Here is an 18,108-nt window from a genome sequence, read left to right as displayed (position 1 = left end):
TGATGTCAATGTTGTGAACAGAGTGCCCAATGGTTGCGTTTGGGTTATGGTATGGGCAGATTTAAGCTACGGACAATAAACACAATTACATTTTATCCATGGCAATTTGAATGCACAGAAATACAGTGGTGAGAGCCTGAGGCCCATTGTGAGGCCCATTTCTTTTAAGGTATCTCTGACTAACATGCATTTCTGTATTCCCAGTCATATGAAATCCATAGATTAGGGCCTAATTAATTTATTTAAATTGATTTCCTCATACGAACTGTAACAGCTTTTGCTGTTCGTTAGGCCTACTCATCTTGTTGGCTGATGAATGTGAGTCTCGGAATTCGATAAAAGGGACACGCACAGTTGTGTCCCCAATGAGTCGGTCTTCACTTATAGCCTACTTGTTAGCTGAAATGACTGTGAGAAGGACCGGATCATGTGACGGCATTGGCTAATAAGAATTTAGATATCTGTGAGAGCCATGGGAGTGAGAGGTGCTTCGGAGTACGGCAGCCGGGAGAAGTGAATTATTATTATATTTCCTCCCAAGGGCACAATGGCTACTTTAGCTTCAAAAGGCATGGATTTTTTGGTTGAAGCCTGATGAGAATATTATCAAGTGCTTGTCAAATTGTGAATGAGAGACTGATGAAGTGTGTGGAGCTTGCACAAGAAACAAATCAGAGCTCATGCCTTTCATGCAACTTTTTTCAAATCATCGTTGGAGTTTCATCATGCAGCCTTAGAATATATCAAAAATCTAAATATATAATCTAATTTTGGTTCACAACTAAAGTTGCATAAAAAACTCTAAATTAAGCATATAGCAAGACATGTTTGTTTGTTAATCCCTCAACACAGAATAGCCGCCCGCATGTGCGCAATTCCTTGGAAATTGTTTGGAGAAAGTATCCTTTCTATTTTATTCAGCTATGTTCAATTGTATTCCTCATACTATAAAGTCATTTTAAATAACGCCACGGAATTCTAAGCAAATCTTGTCGAAATGAATTAGTGTATTCCACAGCCATATAACAGCCATGTCAGGGCCTAACATAAGGACAACTATTCTGTTCACCTGAAATAGACTACATTTTATTCACATCATGTTGCTTTATACCTGTCTAAAATAAATAATGGTGTAGGCTATATTGAATGGATTAATTAGACTTTTTTTTAAATGTACATGTTCCAAAGGTCTGCATCAGTTGCTTGTAGGCTATGTGTCTAAACCAGTGTAAGACAGTTTAGACAGAGTGTCGGGATTAAACATAATGGGAATTGTAGTGCACTTGAGCAGGGCCTACCAAACTTTATCACTCGCCCCCCCCCATTGCAGCAAATGCTAAACGTGTTTATGTTAATCAACGGTAAATCACCGTGAGACTGGCAGTTATTTGCTTGACAATCCCCAGCTGACAACATTTCATGACCGCCACAGCCCTATGGGTGCATGCATGTGTTTGTGATCGTGAGTGGCTATAATCAGTCTGTAATCAGTCCGCGAGCGCCTTTCTTTTTATGCATAAGTCTATTTAAAACACTTAATATCATAAACAGAACTGGAGTTATAACCCATTTAAAGATGTTCTTTTTTGAATAGTTTTCCCCGATTGCCCCTCCTTCTCGTGCCCAGTTGATAATCACCCTGATAATGACCTCAAAACTGAACATAAAACCATCCTGAAATATCACACATATAACAACAGATTAAATAAATGAAGTAAAATATGGTAGCGGAGAAAGGGGGGAGAATGGGTGAGTTGATGAACAAGGGAAAGCAGACGATGCATATTAAACAAGCCTGGTCGGCACAATGAACAAAGCGAGACGGGAGCTCCCTCCATCTGCGCAAAATAAGGCAACTGCACAGCAGCTGTACTCCATAACGTGCTGAAGAATGACAAGACAACACTCACATGATACCAGTGTTGGGAACTATACATTTAACTACATTTTGCACTAGCTTGGTGGTAGTTGAACGACATTCAGATCTATGTAGTGTTTTCAGAAGTTCATTATTTTTCTGCCATCAGTAGTTAACTACTGGAACTACACAGTACTTTTTTTTTAAATAAAATAATATATGGGCAATAATCAGACCTGCCTAATTCTGAACTTGAAACATAATTTTTGTGTTTAATAGGCTACATAACTCATTCTGTTAACATATGACCCCAAAGTGAATTGTTCTTTCAATTTGTAGTCTGTGACATTTCAGTTGACAATATTTCACAAAGTAGTTTGGATGTAGTGAACTACTTTTTCAAAGTAACTTTGGTTAATAAACTGTATTTTTCTGAAGGTTAGCTTTAGTGTAGCGTTAAGCCTAGGGCTGAATTACTGCCCCCTTTGGAGGAAGTGCGTGCCCATAGTAAACTGAAAATATTTTTTCCCAAAATTGCTAATATATGCATATAATAATAATAATTGAATAGAAAACACTCTAAAGTTTCTAAAACCGTTTAAATTATGTCTGTATGTTTATGTAAAGCAGAACTCCCAGGGCAGCCTTTCTTCCAAACACCCTCTTGGCAACAGAAAAGTTGGGACAACTTTGACGTCATCGCCCCCACCCTTCCCAACCAGCTACAGATCCAGGAACAGTTTCTATGTGTTCAGCGCTTTGTGAGAATCTCGCTTGCCCTCGTCCTTTGGCGGGCTAAAACATTCGGGTCACGCGAAAATACATGCACTCTATTGCGCGCGTCGGTCTCTTTTTCCATGAAACACCAATTGACGTCGGTTTGTCTGTTCGCGCTGATCTTTGTTTTGCATGATTAAAACATCCTAAAGCTCGATTCTGCACTTAGTTTGACCAGTTTAGTCGACATATAATATGTAATTTTGAAGTTTTGATGCGCAAGAGTGCGGGACCAGAAGTGATTTTGGGTGCATTTCAGCTGAAGCTGTTGGCATATGCTAATACAGAGACACACAACTTGAAACCAAACGATATATTGGGTAATTATAACTCCTTCCACGTCTTCTCATCGAAGAACATCAAAGGTAAGGGAATATTTATGTGGTTAATTTTGGGTTTCTGTGCTCTCCAAACGTAGAGGAGACATACTGCTAATATCTGAGCGCCGCCTCATATTATAGCCTAGTGAACGAATTCTGTAAAGTTAAAAATAAATGTAACACAGCGGTTGCATTAAGAAGAAGTGTATCTTTGTAACTATATGTAGAACATGTATATTTAGTCATGTGTATTGCTTGTTATCTGACGTTATCTGTCGGAGCTATCATCATTTCTCCGGACATTTGAGTAGCATTTTGTGAACATGCCGTCATTGTAAACAGAGATTTATGGATATAAATAGCATATTATTGAAAAAAAATGTTTTTACTGTGTAACATGTCCTATTACTGTCATCTGATGAAGATTTTCAAAAGGTTAGTGAATGATTTATTTTTTAATCCTGCTTTTATAATTTTATATTTTCTGGGACAAAATGGCCTCTTGTCTTTTGTTTCGGTGGTGGTCTAATATAAATGTGTGGTGTGTTTTCGCCGTAAAACATTTTAGAAATCTGACTTGCTGGGTAGATGAACAAGGTGTTTATCTTTCATTTGAGCTATTGGACTTGTATAGGTGTGGAGGTAAAATATTTCTAATAATATTTTTTCGCATTTTGCGTTATGGTAATGAGCTGAGCCTGTAGTCACAATCCCGGATCCGGGATGTGTAGATCAAGAGGTTAACTTCTTCCAATGTGAAGTAATTGACAGTAGCTTGGTAAACTATTTGTTCAGAGTACTGTAGCTTCCCCAGTACTGCACTTTACCAATGCAAGGCAAAAGTTTGCGTCATGTGCATCATGCATCCGACAGTTGACGTTTACAGGAACACAACAAAGAGAAAACCAGAGACTATTACTTACTACAACTGAACAATGTATGTCAACATTACATAATATGTATTGCCATATATAGATAAACTTATGCAATGCATTATGCTCTTCTGAATGGGAAAAGAATCCTAACATTTTCTACTTTCTTCTATTCCATAGGTCAGTGTGGATGTTTTTGGATCAGATGGCACGGTTGTACTCTGTGAAAGGAGGAACTTGCCGCTGGCCTATCGCTGTGTTCTACAACATGCTTGACTTGGCTGCTATCAATGGACACTTGTTGTTCAAGCCGTGCGTGTACAACACCATTAGCAGAAGACACTTCATCATGAGTCTGGCACACGGGCTACCTGAGAGATATAAGACGACCAAGGCAGCAGCAAAGATTCCACACCAGCCATTGCTTGAGCAAAATTGCGCACAGTTCCCAGCGAGGAGAAACTGCCAGGTGGGCAGATGAACTCACAACAAAACCTACAACACCTGCTTCAGCTGCAATTGACTTGTTTGTGGGAATTGTTGCAAGCAATTGCAAGTGACAAAGATTTTGTTGACTGTTAGGACAAGGGATAACAGCTAAATGAGATCCAACTGATGCCATTGCGTGAAGATGCACACCATACTGTAAGCAAGAGCGAGGCCACAAATAAAGTGTCCAATAACTGGCAATGCTGGACTACTTTTTACTGCAGTCATATCGATACATTCATTATAATGCGATTATTGCTTTTGTGCTGATTTTCACTATTCACAAGTACACTTGGTGCTTATACTGATGTCTTCTACATTTTAACACGTCTTACTGACCATGTATCTTGGTGGGTATTTTTACTTGTTTAGTCGTGTTCCAAGGCACATTTTTTTTGTATCATAGTCGTAACAAAGGCACTCCACCAATGAAATAGATTTTACACTTCAAATTCTGTGGTTTTTAGTGGTTATTCGTCTTTACATATCATAAACTAATGAAAATCTTATGTTCTTTCAAAAAATATACAGTGGCAAGAAAAAGTATGTGAACCCTTTGGAAATATCTGGATTTTTGCATAAATTGGTCATAAAATTTATCTGATCTTCGTCTAGCTCACAACAATAGACAAACACAGTCTGCTTAAACTAATAACGCACAAACAATTATACGTTTTCATGTCGTTATTGAACACACCGTGTAAGCATTGGATTTAATAACAAGTTGACCCTCCTTCTGCAGCAATAACCTCAACCAAACATTTTCTGGAGTTGCGGATCAGACCTGCACAACAGTCAGGATGAATTTTGGACCATTCCTCTTTGCAAAACTGTTTCAGTTCAGCAATATTCTTGGGATGTCTGGTGTCAACTGCTCTCTTGAGGTCATGACACAGCATCTCAATCGAGTTGAGGTCAGGATTCTGACTGGGCCACTCCAGAAGGCGTATTTTCTTCTGTTGAAGACATTCTGTTGTTGGTTTACTTCTGTGTTTTTGGCCATTGTCCTGTTGCATCACCCAACTTCTGTTACACTTCAATTGGCGGACAGACAGCCTAACATTCTCCTGCAAAATGTCTTGATGAACTTGGGAATTCATTTTTCTGTCGATGATAGCAAGCTGTCCAGGCCCTGAGGCAGCAAAGCAGCCCCAAACCATGATGCTCCCTCCACCATAGTTTACAGTTGGGATAAGGTTTTGATGTTGGTGTGCTGTGCCTTTTTTTCTCCACACATAGTGTTGTGTGTTCCTTCGAAAAAACTGAACTGTAGTTTCATCTGTCCACAGAATATTTTACCAGTAGGCTGTGGAACATCCAAGTGCACTTATGCAAACTTCTGACGTGTTTTTTTTGTACAGCAGTGGCTTCTTCCATGGTGTGCTACCATGAACACAATTCTTGATTAGTGTTTTACGTATCGTAGACTAGTTAACAGAGATGTTAGCATGTTCCAGAGATTTCTGTAAGCCTTTAGCTGACGCTAGGATTCTTCTCAACCTCATTGAGCATTCTGTGCTGTGCTCTTGCAGTCTTCTTTGTAGGAAGGCTACTCCAAGGGAGAGTAGCAACAGTGCTGAACTTTATACATATATAGACAATTTCTCTTACCGTGGACTGATGAAATCAAGGCTTTTAGAGATACATTTGTAACCCTTTTCAGCTTTATGCAAGTAAACAATTCTTAATCTTAGGTCTTCTGAGATCTTTTTTGTTCGAGGCATGGTTCACATTAGCCAATCATTCTTGTGAAAAGCAAACTCAGATTTTGTGAGTGTTTTTAATAGGGCAAGGCAGCTCTAACCAACATCTCCAATCTCGTCTCATTGATTGGACTCCAGGTTAGCTGACTCCTGACTCCAATTAGCTTTTGGAGAAGTCATTAGCCTAGGGGTTCACATACTTTTTCCAACCTACACTGTGAATGTAGACAATAAAAATACAATAATTTGTGTGTTATTAGTTTAAGCACACTATGTTGGTCTATTGCTGTGACTTAGACGAAGATCAGATCAAATTTGATGACCAATTTATGCTGAAATCCAGGTCATTCCAAAGGTTTCACATACTTTTTCTTGCCACTGTATATGTTTTTTATTTTTATTTATTTTACCCCTTTTTTCTCCCCAATTTCGTGGTATACAATTGTTGTAGTAGCTACTATCTTGTCTCATCGCTACAACTCCCGTACGGGCTCGGGAGAGACGAAGGTTGAATGTCATGCGTCCTCTGATACACAACCCAACCAGCCGTACTGCTTCTTAACACAGCGCACATCCAACCCGGAAGGCAGCCGCACCAATGTGTCGGAGGCTACACCGTGCACCTGGCAACCTTGGTTAGCGCGCACTGCGCCCGGCCCGCCACAGGAGTCGCTGGTGCACGACGAGACAAGGACATCCCTACCGACCAAGCCCTCCCTAACCCGGACGACGCTAGGCCAATTGTGCATCGCCCCACGGACCTCCCGGTCGCGGCCGGTTACGACAGAGCCTGTGCGCGAACCCAGGGACTCTGATGGCCACCCGGGAGGCCGCCACTGTATATGTTTATATTATAATGTTACCTTCATAAACACAACAAATGATTATCTTTCCGATAACATATCTAAAACATATTTATTTGACTGTTAGAATGGCTTTTCTAATGTTAAGAAGGACAGCATGATTGCATCCGCTTAGCAACGTTGTTGACATCAGGCTAATGCCATGTTGAATCGATCCCCTCGCTTCCTCCTCCTGCGAGCGCATAGACCACCTTAGTTAAACACTCCTCATGGTAGCTTTAGCAGATATGACTGGCTCAAAGGCCCTGTTCTAATGTTTCATTGGCGGTTGACATTTCTCATTGAGAGAAAGAGAGAGAGGTTTGTATGTGGTATCAGGAAGTATCAGCTAATCACTCAGCCATTCAAGAGGCACACACATATGCAACTTCCACGACTAAGTACAATGGACCATACTCAATTACACATACGTGTATAACACCCCTGCATTATCGAGATAATCTCTGTGGTTGTCATGCCTGCCTGCGCCTGGGAGGGTGTGTGTGTGTGTGTGTGTGTGTGTACCCTCACCTCCACATATCTCCCCGCTGATGTCCTCACACTGGCGGTCATCACACTCACAGTTCCTCCCATGCACACGAGTGTCCCCTGGGGGATGGCAGGTACACTGGCCACATTGACAAAGACCTGGAACACAGGTAGTACACAGGTACACACAGGTAAGAATACAGGTGTAAAGGTGGCATTGTTATTCTCATTTAACAACAACATGACAGACGACAAAATTGTAAAATACAGTTTTTCAACAACAATTATCAGAAAATGTTTATTTGCCATCGCTCATGTTGTATTGTTAAAGGTAGAATTAGTGAAGTGACATCCTCAAATACAGAAGGGTGAGATCCTGCTTACAGAACACTATTTGAGGTAAGGGAATCTTCAGGTATCGGCAGCCAAATGCACCTAATATTGGCTCTTAAAGTATGTGCATACTGTACCTAAGGGAGCAATATATTCTTCCAAATGAGGTTGTAAATTGGTGAGTTTTAGGAGATTGAATTCTAGTCTGCTTTCAATTGCTTTTTAATGACCATTGAATCATTCATTTAACAACAATTACATTACACTGAAACATAATATGACAACATTTTGAGGGTAAAGGGAAATAATCTGTTTTACAGTTTCTATCACATAACGAAACGGGGAGGGACTACTTGCACAATAAGAAACTATCATTTTCGTGGCACAACGTTTCCCTTTTCAAAACATTTGACTTCGGTATACTATGATGTGCATTAATAAATACACCCAGAAGGCGTTTAAAAGGAGGAGAGTGAAAACGGCAACAGAGACAATCCCAGTACAAAGTGCTGTCTAACCAAAGCAACTGCCAAAGCAAACGGAGAGTTGTCATAACTGCAGGTTTCAGTGATTGCGGAGTGTATTGCCCTTTTAATTACGGAGTGTGTCGCCATCCGTCAGCTGTCAGTCAAACTGCGCAAAAGTGAAACCAAAACTATCCTCAACGGTTAAATTTAGACATTCATTCGTAGATTTTGGTAAAAATGGAAGCATTAGCGCTGAAGGGCCAATGCAGCCGTTTTTTTATCTCGATATCAAATAATATCTTGGTAACAACTGAGTACCTTACTGTGATTGTTTTGCTGGTCTGAGTGGGCAGGGGGTAACTAAAAACTCGCTGTTATTGGCAGAGTTGAAAAATATCTTTCTTATTGGTCTATTAATATAGAGTTGACAGCAGTTTTGCACTGGTTTGCTATGGCTATATTCATCAATCCAGCAAGAAAGCAATATTTTTAATAATATATATGTATATTTATTGGCCCATCCACCAGCTTTTTCTGCAGTAAAACTCATTCCAAACCATCTCAATTGGGTTGAGGTCAGGTGATTGTGGAGGCCAGTTCATCTGACGCAGCACTCCATCACTCTCCTTCATGGTCAAATAGCCCTTACACAGCCTGGAGATGTGTTGGGTCATTGTCCTGATGAAAAACAAGTGATAGTGGAACTAAGTGCAAACCAGATGGTATGGCGTGGCGTATTGCTTCCGAATGCTGTGGTAGCCATGCTGGTTAAGTGTGCCTTGAATTCTAAATAAATCACTGGCAGTGTCACCAGCAAAGCACCATCACACCTCCTTCTCCATGCTTCACGTTGGGAACCACACATGCAGAGATCATCCGTTCACCTAATCTCACAAAGACACGGTGGTTGGAAACAAATATCTCAAATTTAGACTCATCAGACCAAAGAACAGATTTCCATGAGTCTAATGTTCATTGCTTGTGTTTTTTTGGCCCAAGCAAGTATTTATATTCTTATTGGTGTCCTTTAGTAGTGGTTTCTTTGCAGCATTTCGACCATGATGGCCAGATTCACGCAGTGTCCTCTGAACAGTTAAAGTTGAGAAGTGAAGCATTTCTTTGGGCTGCAATTTCTGAGGCTGGTAACTCTAATGAACTTTTCCTCTGCAGTAGAGGTATCTCTTTGGGTCTTCCTTTCCTGTGGCTGTCCTCATGAGAGCCAGTTTCATCATAGCACTTGACGGTTTTTGCGACTGCACTTGAATAAACTTTAAAAGTTCTTGAAATTTTACGTAATGACTGACCTTCATGTCTTAAATTAATGATGGACTGTGTCTCAATATTAGGAAGGTGTTCCTAATGCTTGGTATACTCAGTGTATAGTTACAATCAGATTTAGGAACATCTACCAAAAACATTTCACCTTCTTTTATACTTTTTTCAAACTCTCATCACATTAGTGGGAGTCAGAATTTGTGAAATTTGTGAACATCTAAATCAAAAATGTTGCCATTCAAACAGTGTGTCCACCCCATCAACAAGGTGATGCGCTCAGAAAAAAGTAGCTTTTTCTTGATTTTACTGTGCTTTTAATGTCTGTCTCCGCAGAACATTTTTTGGGGGGGGACTTCCACACAAAATGAGTTCTTTACTGATAATATGTTTACATTATTTATTTGGTTAATGTCCCACTGTTTTATTAGTCAGAACACAAAAGACTAGATATTCCTAGGACACTCAGGCTTATCTGTCGAATAAACGTGTCTCTGGCTCAATCGAGTGGTCAGCTGCGTCATTACAATCCATTTTGTCTCCTCTTTGCCACGTCATGTCAAAGTGTGGTCCTTAGCAAGCTGCTTGTCTAGTCGACTCGCTACTGCTGTTGGATTCCTATTGAGCAGGCGGTTCTAAATGTATAACTTCCATAGATACACGATAAAGACTGTGACCTACACACCTAAAATAAGTAAATACCAGTTAATACAGTGCCCACCGTAGTCTTGAGAAGTTTAATTTAATTTAATTTGATATCACCAGGCAGGCCAAAATTCTATCCCAACAAAACAGGCTGAAATTTCAGGCGATCTTTTCAAATAGCTCTTATTACACTAAAAGGGCATTATCATAATTTGTACAATTTCACAGTATTATTCCAGCCACATGGTGTGAAATTAGGTACACCACCCTGTTCACGAAAATGGATTGTTCCTACAGACAGTGAGTCAAGTGGCCCTATATAAAGCAGGCAGACAGGCATCGATGCATTCAGTTACTGTTCGATTTAAAAATAGAATGGGCCAAACAAGCGACTTAGAGCTTGGTATGATCATCGGTGCCAGGCGCGTTGGATCCAGTGGCTGTCTTGAGGGCGAAAACAGCTCGTTGATGGGAGAGGTCGAGGGAGAATGGCAAGAATTGTGCAAGCTAACAGGCGGAAGGCAAACAGACAAATAACGGGCATCTCGGAACTCATTGATCCTTGTCACGGATGGACTATTGCAGCAGACAACCACACCGGGTTCCACTCCTATTAGCTAAAAAGACGAAGAATCGGCTCCAGTGGGCACCCGATCACCAGCACTGGACAATTGTGAAGTGGAAAAAAATTGCCTGGAACATGACAGCGAGTTCAGTATATTTAAGTGGAATGTGCAGTCCCCAGACCTCGACCCAATAGAGCATCTTTTGGATGAGATGGAACCGGCTGTTTGCAGCATTAATGTGCCACAGTCCAATCTGCAGCAACTGCTTGATGCCATTGCATCAGCATGGACCAACATCCCTGTGGAACATTTCTGACACCTTGTAACCAGGCCTGAAGAATTCAGGCTGTTCTAGAGGTAAAGGTGGCTCTGACCTGCTCCTAGAATGGTGGACCTAATAAACTAATAAAGTGTATATAAAAAAGAGGCACTGAAACCCTAATTGCTCCTGAAAATCCCTCTCGATAAGATTTTCTGCTAAATGACTCTGTGTGTTCAGTTAGCCTAGTGGTTAAGGGTGACAGGTAGCCTAGCTGTTAAGAGCATTGAACCAGAAGCAGAAAGGTTGTAGGTCTTAATCCTAAAGCTGAATAGGTGAAAAATATGTTGATGTGCCCTTAACCTGTATAAGAGCATCTGCTAAATGACCAAAATGTGTTCCACTAGAGTTTGGGCTGTGTCCATCTCTCTGTTACCAATAAAATGAATAGTGTATGCAGGAGAGGCATGTGTATGCATCCAAGTTCCATTCTTCAAAATAGACATGCTGTTAGGTGCATGGGCAAGGCTTACTTGCAGGTAAAGTGACAATTCCACTTCCAGTTAGTGCCAAATGTCAATTACATACCAGTAGTACTGTAGAATTTAATTTGAGCCAGTTTCCTGAGTCTCCTACCACAGGAAAAATAATCCTGCAGCAACAGGAAATGTGGATTATAGGGGTTGATACATTTTACGAAAATCAAGACTAAATTTTCAAATGGGAAATTACAAACATTTACAAGCCTTTTTAAACCTTAAATACACTTAAGTTTGTCGTTTTCTGCTCTGCAGGAAAGTTTTTCTGCGTCAGGGTGATCAAATTAAGATCTGTAGCAAAAAAAAATACATTTATGAACAAAGCGTGACATATTTTCACCACCAATTATCATTTTCACCAGCCTATCCGGCTGTTGTTGTGTGGACAACTTCCTAAATTATGATTGGTTCTCGTTTGTAAAGTTGACAACAATAACAAACATATTAACAATACAAAACTTCTTCACGTCGTTGCAACTGATGTTTTTCGGATTCTAATAAGGTAAGAAGCCTGAGAAAGCCATTTTAGCCATTTCTAAGCAGTGTCCTTCAAAAAACCATGAAGAAATCACATGTATGGATAAAATGCTACATGTTTCTCCTTTAAAGCAACTATCTTAGCAAATACCGTTAGAAGTTGGTAGGTCAGTGAAGTGTGAATAGGTGTGAAAATAGTCAATGAACTTGCTTTGAATTGGCAGTTTAATATGTACTGTATGAGTTGACAGAATCAGTCCTGTCTTGAAATGACCAACAGGTGTCATCTGGCGCACGCACACACACACACCCACGCACACACACACACCCACACCCACACTCACACACACACACACACACACACACACACACACACACACACACACACACACACACACACACACACACACACACACACACACACACACACACACACACACACACATACACACACACACACACCACTCTGTAATTAGTCAGAGTAACCTGCAGGCAGTGGCCTGTCTGACAACCTCTCCAGTCATCCTCACTGGCCTCATACACCCCTGTCTTATCAATTATGTCTGTGGTCGTCATGGTTACCTGCGCCTGAGAGGGGTGTGTCTGGTTTGTATGTGTCTATTGTTTACCCTCTACACTAACCAACTTTCCAAGGATTTGTTGTCTTCCTGAGTGTGTGTTTGTGTGTGTTTATGTGTGTGTGTACATAACACCTTCACTACAGCAACAAGTGAATGGGGGGCAGTCGAACTCAGTTTGCCCCTGTTTGAAGATGCAGTGGACAGACCAGTGAAGCCTAAACATAGTCAATCGCCCACAGGCACTCTACATCACACAACACAGATATCAACTGTGACACTAAGGAGCCAGAGTGGACCCAAGTGCAAACCAGCTCTATGGTTTGTCAGTGGACTTAAACACAGAAAACTATTCCAAATAACCACAAATAACAAACAACAACAATAGAAATACCAAGCTGGCAAAACCAGTTGTAATAACGTCATATCAAACCATTTCTGGTTTCAATGACATTCTAATGATGATGTCGTAATGACAGCAGCCAGTTTCACCTACTGAGAGGCTCATTATCTTGTCACAGTCACAGCATCAACTATCTTCCGACTTCAGAGCTGAAATAGGTGAAAACCAGGTTAGCTGCCTCCAAATCTCCAACGATTAAAAATTCTCTTAAATCTTTCTTTCATGCCGTATTGTGACAGGCCTATAGCCGACTTCACACAAAACATGACAAATCCTGTGAAATCGTCCTCGGTGCCACATCACAGTGGTCCTGTGGTGCGAATGGGAAACAAGTCGGGCTAAGGTATTCCATTAACGCCCCCAACCTCCTATCTGCCACGTAGGACCTTCCTCACATCAAGCCTCAAACTTCAAGCTTTCTTCAGACAGCTTGAAAACTTTTCTCACTCTCCTGTCTTCCCGAACTTTGCAATACTAGGGAAATCTGACTTGTAAATAGGCCTACTTGGCGGGAGGAGGGGTGGGGGGTATCTCTCGCTCTCTCTGCTCGCCAAGCAGAAACAGAGGCCCGCTCTCTCGCTGTGTGTGTTTGTGTGAGCCGGATCATTTTTTTTTACCCCTGGTGTGTGTGGTGAAGCATAAAGCCACTATGAAAAACACAACAATAAAAAATACATAAAAAATAGAGAATGAGTCCAGATGTTAACAATGGGATCCCAGGGACCCTGAAGAGAAACTCCTTGTTTGTCAAGATCTGAGTAATGTCAAAAACAGAATAAATACTGCAGTGTGTGTTGAACTGAGAGAAATAAGAATAAAAGAGAGAGAGAGATTGAAAGAGAGACCTAGAGTTGAGTAAGAGGTGTTGACCCTGCAACTGTGTATTGGACTAGTTCACAAATGTTCCTGACTCTGATTGACCATGTGTTTCAGCACCATCTGTGAGTACTGTGTCCTTTCAAGGTATGGAAGCATTAATGGTACAAAAGCAAGGGCTGACTGGGACAAGAGTTAGGTCCTGGCATTTTATCCACACCAAACCATTTCACTGCGCGCATCGCCAACTCACCTTTTTGTGTGCCTCCCAGTTGTGCTATCTACCTGTCTCAGCATATTCTCTGATGTCACTCTGTGCTTCTTCTTGTTAGGCCTAACTGAATGATAAGGATGGTGGAGATGTTGATTTAATATAGAACGACAATAGCGTAGTGATAAGTTTATGTTATGCCTACTTATCAGCAGCAAATAGCTTGGATTGGTGGCTACACGGTTGAAAAGGGTGAGAACAGTACATTGCCGGGTTACTACTAGCGTGTAAAGTGCTCGGGAGCTGAACCCTGAATAATCAACCATTGAGACCAAAAGACGTGAGACCGTGGTTCACTCGATGAAATGGTTGAAACTACCAAACCAGCTGACGTGAATTGCGATCTAAACGTTACAAATGGTTGAAACTCTGAAACTCTCAATCTCTATACGAGAAGATAAACTCACTAGACCTTAGCATTACCAGTCTGCAGCTGGCATATAAAGTAGTCTTGAACTTTGACTTAAGACATTAGGTGGAATGGAGAATCCCATCTCAGACAACCGTTGGTGCATCTGAAGTATCTGTTCTGACAAACACTTCACTACCAGAGAAGCTCTACAAAGAAGAAGAACATTGTGACCTCTGGTGGACAACCAGAGCCTTACACCCATCCAGCCCCTTCCTCATAGCAGGATCGATTGGTTTATTACCCAAAGGAGTGGTGGTTCGTGAGCAAAGTATTATTATTATTTTGAAGGTACCTTCCAAATGTATCCAAGTGTTGTCTCTCTTTGTCTCTCCCTCTCTTTACCTAACCCTCATTCTCCATGTGTGTAACAAGCTGTCATATCTTGTCAGTCCACTAGGGACTTTTATCTCATGTAAGTGTGTATGTGTATTCTGTGTTATTATTTAGTTAGTTAGTAAATACATAATTAAATCAATTTGTGTATAACCAAATCATCAGAAAAGCTGGGGTTGTTTAGGTTTCAAGAGTTCTACGAAGTTCAGAATGAGACTGATATGAGGTAATAATGAATAAGTGACTGTTATTGAAATAAGAAATATCTATATATCTTTGGAGTTTAATTCAGGAGATAGTAATTCGTTAAACAACTTATCCCATGGTGCCCCAAATTCCTAATGAGTTAATTGTTACATGATTAATTTAATGGAGTAACAATTAAACATAGTTAGTTGATAAGATAAATAACAGTCATCACATTAATGCAAGTCACGTCAGGACAATATCCTTGATTCTATCCAGCATAGCAAACGATACCAGCCCACTGAATGAATGACAAATCGAGGGGCAATAATTGTGCAAATTACTTCAAATAGAATTTAAATTAGTCCTAACTGAATGATGAAGAGGTTGATTTAATTTAGAACAACAATAGTGTAATGATGAGTTTGTGTTACTTTGTAAAAAGAAGCTGTTACGGGACTGTTTTATTTACTGTAACTCCATTACTAATCAAATGTGTTGTAAAGGAAAGGCAAAGATGCTACGTGTTGCAGTGGGCAACATGCTACGTGTTGCAGTGGGCATTATTTAAAATAATGCTAAATATATCCTTGACTCTATCAAAGATGATGAGCAGGAAACAAACGATGCCAGTCAGCCTGCACAGCCGTCCCATCAGACTTACACCTAAACTATAACAAAACTAATTTCACACATCATATAAACAAGATTAAATTGACAATAATGAAATGTGTGACAATCTTAGGCCTATCAGTTCTCAAATTGTACATGAAGCGATGGGCGCATCCTCATTCAGAGCCAATTTCGTGGTATCCAATTGGTAGTTACAATCTTGTGTCATCGCTGCACACCTGTATGAGAGGCGAAGGTCCGCCAAAACACAACCCAACCAAGCCACACTGCTTCTTGACACAATGCCTGCTTAACCCAGAAGCCAGCCATACCTTTGTGTCCGAAGAAACACTGTACACCTGGCGACCGTGTAGGTGCCTGGCCCGCCACAGGAGTTGCTAAACCACGATGGGACAAGGACATTCCTGCCAGCCAAACCCTCCCCTAACCCAGATGACGCTGGGCCAATGGTGCGCTGCCCCGGCCAGCTGCGACAGAGCATGGACTCAAACCAGGATCTCTAGTGGTACAGCTAGCACCGTGATGGAGTGCCTTAGACCACTGTACCACTCGGGAGGCTCTGTGATTTCTATCTAGTATCTGAAAGAGCATATTCTGCAGTTTCGATGACACTTAATTTTGTCAAATAACGCTCAAAATTCAAGAAGTGTAGCTCTTTTTCCAAATTTCTTTTTTTCCCCAAAATATCTGTGCTGTCCATGTATTCAGCACATGACCACTCACGCTGCAGCATTCCTCTGGCTACTAAGCAAAAACTATTAACATAATAAACTTTAAATGGGCAATAGATAGAAACTGATAATAGTGCATGTGACTTCAGTTAAGTTTTGGTTAGCCACCACAATGTCAAAACCAAGTACTTGCTCAGTGGCTTTCCGAATTCGGGGAAAGACGAAACCAGGCCAGCAGGTGAGCGACTTTCTGAGGCTGTGGTTTTGAGACTTGTGGAGCCTTACATGGGCAAATGCAAATGCAGAAATGTGACCATGGACAACTTTTTCACATCAATTTCCCTGCCAGACAAGTTGATTGCGAAGAAGACTAGCCTGCTCGGAACAGTGAACAAACAACTGCTGCCCTCTGCGCTAAACAACATACTGTACCAGCGGAGAAATTCAAAATAAGACTGTTTGCATCCTCAGCACCATGCATCCCACTGGATCTGAGTTTCGTGAGAACCACATGAATGCCAAGAAAGAAGCCACAGCCGCCAAGCAGGCTGCCAAGGCGACAGGTCCTGCTCTCCGTCTTCCCCAAGCACCACAGCTCCCACTCGGGAAAAATAAGACACAATGTCAATTTGGCAGGTGCACACGAAACAAGACCCATGACAACTAAGTGCATTGCAACCAATTTGTTTGTGGGGATGCTCACACAAAGCCCAGAAGCTATCTGCTGATTGTGGACCCTAAGCATAAAGAGAAGACACAATTGACTCATGAGTAAAGGCACGGGTATAAGGGCACAATACAGTGTGTGATTCAATCAACAAATGACTGTTTTTATATCTTGAAAATATTTCCACAAATATTTCTTCATGCAATTATTATTTTACAATTGTTCAAGCACTGGTGCGTTTGTTTAGGAATACATCAAATAATTTAAAATACGCACCTGGCTGGTTATATTATTATTCTCATCTTTTTTGTCTACTTTGTCAAAATAAATTACTATAACTCTATTACTAATCAAATCTAGAATTAAAAGTTGATCAAATGGATTACACTGTAATGTTTTTATTGTAATGGCAACAAAAATATATTATTCAAAACATATCCTTGACTCTATCTAAACAAATAACTATTGTTGTTATTTCTTTAAATTGATATATTCCCATGTATATTTCTTCATGCGATTAATCCTTTACAATAATAGTTCATGCACTATCAAGCATTTTATTTATCAAGCGTGTTTGCGCACCTTGCAGGTTGATATGCATCTGATGCAGATGCTAAAGGAGACGCCCGGCCACGTTCTTTAGCGGGTTCTTATATGCTGAAAGACCAGGCGGTTCTAGTGTTAAACCGTTATAAAAGCCAAGCTAATGTCTTATAGTGATCTTTCTAAGTGTATAAGCACCCTTTTTACTTTGGACCATCCATGATCTTGGCTGTCTAACTGAGAGTCGGAGCAGGTATCTTTACCGATGTTTGACTTTGAATATTGTATTTCTGCACTGCTAAAAGCCATACAGAACCTGCTCTTTTTTCTGTATAAGTACATGATAAAATACTGTAGTTCGCCCTTAACTTGATTTTCAGCCACATACCCTTTAACGGCCAAAAACAAATTCTGATTGGCTGAGCTTGGCTCCCCAGTGGGTGGGCCTATGCACTCCTACGCCCACCCATGGCTGCACCACTGCCCAGTCATGTGAAATCCATGGATTAGGGCCTAATTTATTTATTTAAATGGACTAATTTCCTGAAATGAACTTTGGAAATTGTTGCATGTTGCGTTTGTATTTTTGTTCACTATACATTTACCCCAATCCTGACACTTTTACATGGCATCCTCTTCTCCTCGACTTTAAATTCACACAATCAGTGCCCCCCCCCTCCGCTCTTC

General features: G+C 40.8%; 1 protein-coding gene across 1 annotated transcript in view; it reads right to left on the bottom strand.

Annotated features, from left to right (window-relative positions):
- The window catches only part of itgbl1 (integrin, beta-like 1), a 125,240-nt gene that overhangs the window by 52,841 nt on the left and 54,291 nt on the right, over positions 1 to 18,108 (bottom strand). The window contains exon 8 of the mRNA XM_020472573.2: positions 7,393 to 7,509. Coding sequence (XP_020328162.1) covers positions 7,393 to 7,509 — 117 coding nt within the window. The remainder of the gene's footprint in view (positions 1 to 7,392; positions 7,510 to 18,108) is intronic.

Source organism: Oncorhynchus kisutch, linkage group LG26 (assembly GCF_002021735.2).
Source record: "Oncorhynchus kisutch isolate 150728-3 linkage group LG26, Okis_V2, whole genome shotgun sequence".
Lineage (NCBI taxonomy): Eukaryota > Metazoa > Chordata > Actinopteri > Salmoniformes > Salmonidae > Oncorhynchus > Oncorhynchus kisutch.
This window is presented reverse-complemented; position numbering and strand designations above follow the sequence as displayed.